Source organism: Coregonus lavaretus (assembly GCF_964263955.1).
Source record: "Coregonus lavaretus genome assembly, chromosome: 30".
NCBI lineage: Eukaryota > Metazoa > Chordata > Actinopteri > Salmoniformes > Salmonidae > Coregonus > Coregonus lavaretus.
In genome coordinates this window covers 15,512,233-15,523,428 of record NC_140017.1, presented here as the reverse complement: position 1 = coordinate 15,523,428, position 11,196 = coordinate 15,512,233, and the positions used below count along the sequence as shown (strand labels likewise).

Sequence of the window (11,196 nt, the reverse complement as noted above, 5' to 3'; positions counted from 1 at the left end):
AACATGAGCAGAAGGTATTGTCATAATAGTAGTAAAGGTACTGTACTGGTAGCCTATGTTGTTCATTTGACAGGTTATATGATAGGGGAGAGTGGGGTAAGTTGAGCCATTTTTACATTCAGCATCACTCCATCAAGGGAAATATGGTATTCTTTCTAACAAATATATCTACATACAGTACCAGTCAAAAGTTTGGACACACCTACTCATTCCAGGGTTTTTCTTTATTTTTACTATTTTCTACATTGTAGAATAATAGTGAAGACATCAACACTATGAAATAACACATATGGAATCATGTAGTAACCAAAAAAGTGTTAAACAAATCAAAATATATTTTATATATGAGATTCTTCAAATTAGCCATCCTTTGCACACTCTTGGCATTCTCTCAACCAGCTTCATGAGGTAGTCACCTAGAATGCATTTCAATTAACAGGTGTGCCTTGTTAAAAGTTAATTTGTGCATTTCAGCCAATCAGTTGTGTTGTGACAAGGTAGGGGGGTATACAGAAGGGGCTATCTTCTGTATACCCCCCCCCTACCTTGTCACAACACAACTGATTGGCTCAAATGCATTAAGAAGGAAAGAAATTCCACAAATTAACTTTTAAGAAGGCACACCTGTTAATTGAAATACATTCCAGGTGACTACCTCATGAAGCTGGTTGAGAGAATGCCTAGAGTGTGTAAAGCTGTCATCAAGGCAAAGGGTGGCTATTTGAAGAATCTCAAATATAAAACATATTTTGATTTGTTTAACACCTTTTTGGTTACTACATGATTCCATATGTGTTATTTCATAGTATTGATGTCTTCACTATTATTCTACAATGTAGAAAATAGTACAAATAAAGAAAAACCCTTGAATGAGTAGGTGTGTCCAAACTTTTGACTGGTACTGTATATTTCAGGACTTTGTGTATCCCTGTAAATAATCAGAATTAATGTAAACATTACAGTTTGAAAACATACTGTAGCTTGTGCAAAAAGAGTGGTCTCTTGGCACAACTTACCCGGGGAATGGGGTAAGTTTAGCCTCGAAACAGGGTAAGTTAAAGTTAGACTCAGCGATATGACATAGATGCAGAAAGGAAACAGCATAATGAGTAAATTTCCGCAACAACTAAGAGCGTTGAAGCGCCAAGCTCAACTACTCCGCTGTTTTGGTGCCCTGACTACCATGCTGTGAACAGCGTGAAGTGAACCTGTGCACATTTGCAGATCCTGTGTGTGCTTAAGTCTTGCATCTCGCTCATCTCAATATCTGCGGTGCTGCTCATGGCAACAAATCTTCTGTACTGAATGAAATACCACTACCTTATTAAAACTATGTCTATATTTATTTTCCAAATACAATTCAACACAATCGCTTTTTTGTCTTTTCATCATTTTAAGTATCTTTTAACACAACTAACAAACAAACGTTGTACTTTTTTATTTATTTTTTACACTTTTAACATATCCCAGCAATAATGCCTGGAAAGAAAACATTTCAATTTGCTCAACTTGCCATTGGCTAAACTTACCCAATGGCCATTGGCTCAATTTACCCCAAGGCAAACATTTAGACCAGGACTGCCCAACCCGGTTCCTGGAGAACTACCGTCCTGTAGGTTTTTGCTCCAACCCTAATCTAGCACACCTGATTCTAATAATTAGCAGGTTGATAAGATGAATCAGGTTAGTAACACCTGGGGTTGGAGCGAAAACCTACAGGAGGGTAGCTCTCCAGGAACAGGGTTGGGCAACCCTGATTTAGACTATATTAGCCCACACAGCTACAAGGATGCACTTTCATGCTAGGTTTAAACAATCGTAATATTATCTACTTTGGTTTAGATACAAGCGTCATGAAACCTCTAACACAATAAATTAATTTGACTTGGTGAAAATACGTTTTTTTTTACCTAACTTGTGTACCATTTTTTCCATGTGGGTTCTTCCTTCACAGACAACATTAAATGATTACCGTTTCCTAAATATTTGGTCAAATTATGTATTTTGTGTATGGTTGCCGTGTATGGGGCGGCAGGTAGCTTAAAGGGTAAGAGCATTGTGCCAGTAACCGAAAGGTCGCTGGTTCTAATCCCAGAGCCGACTAGGTGAAAATCTGTCAATGTGCCCTTAAGCAAGGCACTTAACCCTAATTGCTCCTGTAAGTCGCTCTGTATAAGAGCGTCTACTAAATGACTAAAATGTAAATGTTTCCTAGAAACAAGTGTGGCTCAATGTACCCATTTGGCTCAACTTACCCCACTCTCCCCTAATAGGTGGTGTGGTGGGATGACCTGATATTAGAAAAGAGAAGTTGCAGTTTCCTCAGATTCCACTATTTTTTGTGAAATGATTTTTATCCACAGAACACAATAAAGGCCCACACAATTCAAAGACAAAATCCAATTTTTTCATTACATAATTATAATCTTCCCTGTTCTGTTATTACTTAGCAAATGATGGGAGCAGAGTAGCGCTTCATTAAGTGTTTAGGGAATTTCCATTTACAAAATCAATATGGTGCTTTCTTTTCAGTTTAAGAAAGGAATGATATATCTTTGAGCTCTGTTTCTTGGTCCTGGCCCTGGGGACCCATCAAGCCTCTCATTTGGGGTTGGGTGTATGAGTGTGGGGGTGGGAATGTGCACCGCCTTTGGGTCCCCGGAACCAGGATTGAGAAGCACAGCCTCTAAAGAATGTAAAAAGACACATACAGTACCAGTCAAAAGTTTGGACACACCTGTCCAAAATTCAAGGGTTTTTATTTATTTTGACTATTTTCTACATTATAGAATAATAGTGCAGACATCAAAACTATGAAATAACACATATGGAATCATGTAGTAACCAGAAAAAGTGTTAAACAAATCAAAATATGTTATATTTGAGATTCTTCAAATAGCCACCCTTTGCCTTGATGACAGCTTTGCACACTCTTCGCATTCTCTCAACCAGCTTCATGAGGTAGTCACCTGGAATGCTTTTTCCAACAGTCTTGAAGGAGTTCCCACATATGTTTAACACTTGTTGGCTGCTTTTCCTTCACTCTGTGGTCCAACTCATCCCAAACCATCTTGAAAAACAAATGATAGTCCCACTAAGCCCAAACCAGATGGGATTGCGTATCACTGCAGAATGCTGTGGTAGCCATGCTGGTTAAGTGTGCCTTGAATTCTAAATAAATCACAGACAGTGTCACCAACAAAGCACCCCCACACCATAACACTTCCCAAGAGTGTGCAAAGCTGTCATCAAGGCAAAAGGTGGCTATTTGAAGAATCACAAATATAACATATATTTTGATTTGTTTAACACTTTTTTGGTTACAACATAGTTTTGAAATCTTCTCTATTATTATACAATGTAAAACATTTTACAAATAAAGAAAAACCCTTGAATGAGTAGGTGTGTCCAAACTTTTGACTGGTAGTGTATATATAAAAAAGAAAGGAATGGTTCAGCATCTAATTTCCATATTTATTTAATACATTACATTAATATACAGTACATAACAATTGGAAATACTCTGTAATATAACAATGAAATATAATAAAATGCTGAAGGATTTGATGCAAGTCACAAATTGCACAGCTGTTACAAAAGAGAAACCTTCCTTGGTCATCCCACTACATTTAAAGGATTTTGAAGAAGCTGCACATTTCTGATACTTTGATTCTAATGTACTTTAGCCCCCCAAAAACATTTGGACCTCAGTTTTCGCACTGCTAGAACTGTTGCATTTTGGGTGTCCTTCTTACATCTGCCACTAGATGGAAACCTAATACATAGCATACTCCGGTCTTGATTGTATTGTCCTGACATAGAACAGTAAAATGTGTGCCTGGAAGAATATCAACAATATGATATTTCAGAAAACAACACAAAAGCACAAACCTTGCAGGCTTTTTAAGTACATTAATTGTATTTTCAGGCAACTACATTTCATCCTATCAGAAAACTACAGAGCTTACATAGGGAGTTAGTGAAGTATGAATTATGTACCCTAACAATAGTGAAATGCTGAAAAACATGTCAAATGAGTCTGCAAAAATGTAGACAGCATTTGGGTGGGAGAAATGATTGTCTCTCCCCTATTGTGAATCTGAATATCAAAAGACAAATGGTTGGTTCTGAAGCTGCTGTGTTTCCAGTCTGGATATTATATAGTCCCACAGTCCCAGCGTCTTAAGTCCCAGCCTTTGTGCCTGTCAGTCCTGGCACTATCCTCTGTCTCTGTCTGTTCGTTGGACCAGCCCGGTCATCATTAGGCTATATGGAGAATGGACCAGCCCCTGACACCTCTCTGCACAGCGGTGTCTAAACCCCTTTCCTCCATCTGCTCACAACTCACAGCGGTCATCAATGCTCTTGTAGCGGTCCATGATCCTCAGCACGTCCTCCAGGATGGACGGCCCCAGGTCCAGATCCAAGCCTATCAGGGACTCTGAGCGGGAGACACCGGGAGAGAACCTAGGGCACACGGTGGGCGACTCACTCCGCTCGCTCCCCAGGTCCTCATTGCTCAGGCCAGCGTCTGAATCCAGGCTCAGCCCCCTCAGAGGGTCCAGGGGGCCACAACTCTCTGACATGGAGTCCTCTGAGGAGACCTCTGAGAAGGAGCCGGAGGAGGGCACCAGGTGCCTGAAGGAGGCAGAGTAGCTAAGGTCGTGGCAGGGGTCCATGTAGCAGCCGACAACCTGGTCACACACAGAAATGGAGTGATGCTGCTGCTGGTTGTGATGGTTGTGGTTATGGTTGTTCGGCTGAGGTTGGTGCTGTTGCTGCTGGGACAGGAGGGTTGAGTCCTCCAGGTGGAGCCGAGGTGGCTTGGGCGGGGCCTGCTCGTGGGCGATGAACACAGGCATGGAGATGGTGCTCTTCAGCAGGCTGGTGGAGTGGTGGTAGGGGTTGCGGTAGTTGTTACAAGAGTGGTTGGATCCTTTGTCATTCATGGGGTAGGCTTCTTCCAGCTGCCTCTCCATACTGTGGGAGCGTGGTAAGCAGTTCAGGGTGGGCAACATGTCCATCTTGCCCTGCAAAAAGCCCACGTCTCCGAACATGTCGCCCTCCCCTTCTGGCCCGACATGGGCACTGTGGCGCATGTCCCCTAGTGGGGGGCTAATCATGTCACTGGACAGGACGTCTCGCAGCTTGAGTTTCTTCCCCCGCTTGGGTGTGCTAGTCTTTAAGTACATGGGCTTCTTGGTTGGCATTCTGTTTCCCAGAATTCAGTGTGTGAGGGGATCGTCTCTCAGTGATGAGATTTGCACCTCCTTTTAATGATATGCCAGACAAAAGTGATTAAAATATATATATATATTCCTTGTCCTTACTTTGTCCGCTTCTTGGTGATCACAGTGGCATGTAGGCCATGACCTGAGATCAACGCACTCTCAAAAAGTCACCATTATTCAATAAGGGTGGTGGGTGTTCCAGCTTCAAAGCCTCCCTTCTTCCTTATCCTTTGGCCTCTCTGAAGATGAAGAATCCTTTGGCTGCCTTTATGTCTGCTGATTCTCTGACGGGGCTCAGTTGCTTTGGGAATGTGACATCAAAACGCTAGTCTTGGAGGTCTGTGGAGCAACAGAGAGAAAGACAGAGAAAGAGATTTACAACCTTGGAGCCAGAGGACAGAAATATAAGGGGAAACACTTCAAGAATCTGTGTGTTTGCTGAGGGGGACTGGCTGAAACTGCCCAAATATGCCTTTAGTTTTACATGGCAGATGATGTGTGCTGATTGGAGGTTTGTGTGGGGTGTTGCAGTGAATCACACAGTAAATCATACATCCTCGGGAATTCGTTGGACATTCCAAAGACTTGCTAGACTTTTGTGGAAACACAATTTGCCAAGGAAGTTGTTTGTTCAAAAGATTTTGTGTGTGTTTCCCTGTGTGGTAACCTGTTATCAGGGTGTCTTTGTGGTTCCGTTGCTGAGACAAACATTGCCTATTATACAGCTGAATACATACTGAGGGAGCAAGAGAGATGAACCTTCAAAACTAACACTTTACATACAGAACTAACACTTAACATACAAAACTAACACTTTTCTTCTCCACAGCTGTATGCACATTACACTAACAAGCATTTAAATGCATGTTAACTGTACCCTTTTTCTTCAAAGCCCATTTGGATGACAGACATAAAAATCACGAATTGCACATCATGATCTGTAGTCTTTTGCATGGCATCTTTATTCCCGCTGATCATACACTGTATATACAAAAGTATGTGGACACCCCTTCAAATTAGTGGATTTGGCTATTTCAGTCACACCCGTTGCTTACAGGTGTATAAGATCGAGCACTTTGACTTTCAAAGTGGCACCATCATAGGATGCTACCTTTCCAACAAGTCAAATTTCTGCCCTGCTCGAGCTGCCCACGTCAACTGTAAGTGCTGTTATTGTGAAGTGGAAACGTCTAGGAGCAACAATGGCGAAGTGGTAGGCCACACAAGCTCACAGAACGGGACCACCGAGTGCTGAACTGTTCGTCGGGAGCTTCATGAAATGGGTTTCCATGGCCAAGCAGCTGCACACAAGCCTAAGATCACCATGTGTAATGCCAAGCGTCGGCTGGAGTGGTGTTAAGCTCGCCACCATTGGACTCTGGAGCAGTGCAAACACGTTCTTTGGAGTGATGAATCACGCTTCACCATCTGGCAGACGAATCTGGGTTTGGCGGATGCCAGGAAAACGCTACCTGCCCTAATGCATAGTGCCAACTGTAAAGTTTGGTGGAGGAGGAATAATGGTCTGGGGCTGTTTTTCAAGGTTCGGGCTAGGCCCCTTAGTTCCAGTGAAGGGAAATCTTAACGCTACAGTATACAGTGACATTCTAGATGATTCTGTGCTTCCAACTTTGTGGCAACAGATTTCCTGTTTCAGCATGACAATGCCCCCGTGCACAAAGTGAGGTCCATACAGAAATGGTTTGTCGAGATCGGTGTGGAAGAACTTGACTGGCCTGCACAGAGCCCTGCCCTCAACCCCATCGAACACCTTTGGGATGAATTGGAACTAATCGCCCAACATCAGTGCCCGACCTCACTAATGCTCTTGTGGCTGAATGGAAGCAAGTCCCTGAATGGAAGCAAGTCCCTGCAGCAATGTTCCAACATCTGTGGTCCTCTGTAGCTCAGCTGGTAGAGCATGGCGCTTGTAACGCCAGGGTAGTGGGTTCGATCCCCAGGACCACCCATACACAAAAAATGTATGCACGCATGACTGTAAGTCGCTTTGGATAAAAACGTCTGCTAAGTGGCATATTATTTTATATTATTATCTAGTGGAAAGCCTTCCCAGAAGAGTGGAGGATGTTATAGCTGCAAAGGGGGGACCAACTCCATATTAATGCCCATGATTTTGGAATTAGATGTTCGACGAGTGGGTGTCCAAATACTTTTGGTCATGTAGTGTAGTTTATGGCTGTGCTCTAAGCTGACTCACTGATCCTGCTGACTGCATTCAGCTGATGACCTTATCATGAATCATCTCAGTTAATTTTTTTTTTTTTTAATGGAATCCCCACCAACCCTAGGTCTTTACGCCTATCTAGCCATCATCTTATATTCCAGTAAACTGTTCTGTTATGAAAACCTTCTTCATCATGAGACATGTATTTAAAAGTTAAAACAATTTGAATGTCTCATAAGAATTGAGGGGATTTGTGTATGAATCATATCCTGTATGATAGTACTGTTGTCTCACTTGATATGTGTTGAGATGTTACACATTTTCTACCGCAGCCAGTCGACTTCTGGCATCTCTAACCGTCATGTTAATTTTAACTTCACATATGAAGCTGCTTGAGATCTTTATAAGAGGAGAGGTGTTGAGACTTGTTGGTGATGATTTTCACAGTGTTAATTGACCGCAAAGTCGTTGGCCACATTGTGACAAGGCATTGTGTCACTGAGTAGTGAAGTCAGATGGGGGCTGATAGTGAAAGATTGACCTGGCAATGGGACTATACCATTTCTGTGACACACCCTCAGATAAGATACAAACAGCCTACTATTCTCTGAGACAGAGAGATTGAATCCTCCTTCTTGAGTTGGAAGTAAACAATATTTCACCCTTCTATCTCTATATTATATGTCTGGCAGATTGTATGCAGGGAAGTGAATCTATAAATATGCTGGTTGACAAACACAATAGGGATAAAGTGCTGGGCTGGCCCATGCATGCTGACAGTCCTGTTGCTGCATGACAATGCTATAATCCTGTCCTGCTCCACTCTTCATTCAGAAGGCCCTGGGCCTTGCTCCTCACCTATTTATGGTGACGGATTTACCCTAATTCCATCACAGAGGAAGTTTTATTAAACACACACACACACAGACACACAGTCAAACACACTCACACACAGTCACAAACACACACAGACTACTGATAAGACAGCTGGATGAAAACTGACAAAAATGTTGATTTACTCATCACAACTGTAAAGTGACAGATATGCCTAAATATTGCTTGTTAATTAAAATATTAATGGGGATATTTAAAGGTCCAATGCAGCCATTAAAAAAAATCTCTATTAAATTTCTGGGTAACAATTAAGTATCTTACTGTGATTGTTTCAATTAAAATTGTAAAAAAAGATTCAAAAATTGCTTCTTAGCAAAGAGCAATTTCTCAAGTAAGAATTTGGGGAGTGGTCTGAGTGGGGAAAGGAAAACTGAAAACTAGCTGCAATTGCCAAAGCGGTTTGGAACTCTCTTTCTTATTGGTCGATTAACTAATTTACCGCCTGGTGATGTCACCAGGCAGGCCAAAACTCCATCCCACCAAAACAGGCTGAAATTTCAGGTGTTCTTTTCAAACAACTATCACTGTATTGACTTCCTCCGAGGCTGCCTCCTCTCCTTGTTCGGGCAGGCTTCGGCGTTCGTCGTCACCGGCCTACTAGCCACTGCCGCTCCTCATCTCATCATTCCATTTGTTTTGTCTTGTTCATTACACACACCTGGTTCATATCCCCTCATCAGTACCTGTATAAGTGTTCCCTCTGCCCCCTTGTCTTTGTGTGTGATTGTTTATTGTGGAGGTTCGATTAGCTCGGTGGAGCTCTTTGTTGTTTTGTGTCGCCTGGTTATTTTCACCTGTGTGCTTCGTTGTTTTTTCAGTGCGCCTGTTTTGCCGCACTGAAGTGTTTGACACATTGCTGCGTACTACTGTTTCGGAATAAACATTTTATTCTGTGATTTGCCCTCCTGCGCTTGACTCCTTCAAATCACCCATCACAATTACACTAAAATGGCATTATCATCCTTTTCACAATTTTAAAGTATATTTCCAAACTCATAGTGTGGAAATATATATAAAACACAGGAAAATCACGTTTCTGACTGCACTGGGTCTTTTTGTATTATATATTTTGATATTATTTTCCTGGACACAAATGTAACATAATTATTAAAGTCAAACATCTGTTTGTAGTTTCTTTCTGCCACATATGGTCTCAATTTGCGTTGTGTATCAAAAGGTTTACCATTATACCGCCAGTTCTGCACTCCTTGTTACATCTCTAGTCGACCAAGGAAAGTGGCTATTAAGAAGTTGTGAATCATTCCTTGTCCTGAAACTCCTAATTCGCCATCCTAATGGCAGGTAGTCCAATACTCAGAATGCGTCTTGCATTATGTGTAATGTGGTTGACCTTTTGCGTAGTTTTTCACTCTTCTGGTGACCCATGTGTTTTTGCAATAAAACCAGACCAACAAAATAACCCAACGCCCAATCTATTAAATAATTATACTAGAGTATTTTTGGAAAAGTGAATACTCAGGCTATTGTGCAAACGTATTGCCTGTCAACTTTAGCATCATTCATTTGTGTTGTGCATATTGCTGTGCATATTCTGAAGCCTACCTAGACCGTATAATTTACTCATGCCAGCAGTGAATTTAATCAGTTCAATGTTGATGAGGTAATGCGTAAGCGTCTAAATGTATGGCCAGTGTAATTAATTTGTCATCTGGCATGTGGAAAACAGATTTCTGGGTTTGAAATTAGATTGCAGAGAGCCAGGCTCTGATTTCTTGTCATGATTAAGATCCCAGGTTATTGTGACCTTGAGTAACAGAGTCTCACTCAGACCCATTTGTTCCTGCCCACTGGGAACATACTGGTTGAATCAACGTTGTTCCACGTCATTTCAATGAAATTATGTTGAACCAACGTTGAATTGACGTCTGTGCCCAGTGGGTGGGTTGTACCGACACAAGCCTTATGTAATATTTAGGCTCTGAGATCATCCAATTCCCGGACATCCCCCAGTTAACTATTTGGTAGGCTACCACTGTATATCTGCTAATCCACACACACAGCTCGGCTATTTTAAACGCGATTATTTTCCAAGAGAGCAATACATAGGCCTACAGACGGGTTACGTTTGTAGGCCTATGGGACACACGCTTGACACACACGGTTCAAGTTTATTCAAGAGGCCATTGATTAGAGTATAGCAGAGGGCTACTATATAAGGCTGTAAATAATGGGATGATGTAGCCTACAGTATTATATGATTATAAGGAATATACCCAAACAAAAGTACGAACACGTTTATAGCAAACAACTGAATTTAAAGCGGCCTTCTTCTCACTGACTAATTTTATATCTATTTGTGAGGGTCGCGTGGCTCACACTGATAGCTCTGGTAGTGGAACACCCTGTTATATCATACGCCCTATATATTAAGCTTGTAATTTTAGAGATATTAGATCCATCATAATCAGATGCAGACAGTGGTTCCGATATATCGAATTTGATCCATGTTACCAAATTACGCACATTTAAGCTGCTCATCTCATGTGAAGACTGTCATTTCAACACATTTTGATTTTGGTATTAGTAAACAAACATGGGTATAAATTGTTTTTTCATTTGCAGGCATGCAGGCTGGTGAAATAGAACCGATATATTCTTCTTATAATTTAGGTGAGCGATATTCGGACACAGAACGGACAAGTGACAAAATTACTTAGAAAATAAGTGTTTTAATTTCGTAATAATAGCCTAAACAGAAGTAAATAATAATTGCCTACCTTGTAGAGGAATAGCTATATTTCCACAAGGAAGAATCACGGAGCTGTGTCTATAGTCCACGGTTAAGGCGTCAGCTTCTGTTGTTAGCGTTAGAACAGGTAAACCTCTTACTGTGAACTGTTTCTGGAGTCGAGAAGCCTCGCAAAC

The 11,196-nt window shown here is 41.5% G+C and overlaps 1 protein-coding gene across 1 annotated transcript; it reads right to left on the bottom strand.

Moving 5' to 3' along the window:
* Positions 1 to 3,529: 3,529 nt before the first annotated feature.
* On the bottom strand, positions 3,530 to 11,152 carry LOC311105550 (cdc42 effector protein 2-like). The gene is made up of 2 exons (XM_084147726.1): positions 11,049 to 11,152; positions 3,530 to 5,570 (listed from the first exon to the last, which is right to left on the bottom strand). Exon 2 carries the CDS (start codon positions 5,208 to 5,210, stop codon positions 4,338 to 4,340), a length of 873 nt encoding a protein of 290 aa, XP_084003852.1. The 5' UTR covers positions 5,211 to 5,570; positions 11,049 to 11,152; the 3' UTR covers positions 3,530 to 4,337.
* Positions 11,153 to 11,196: the final 44 nt, after the last annotated feature.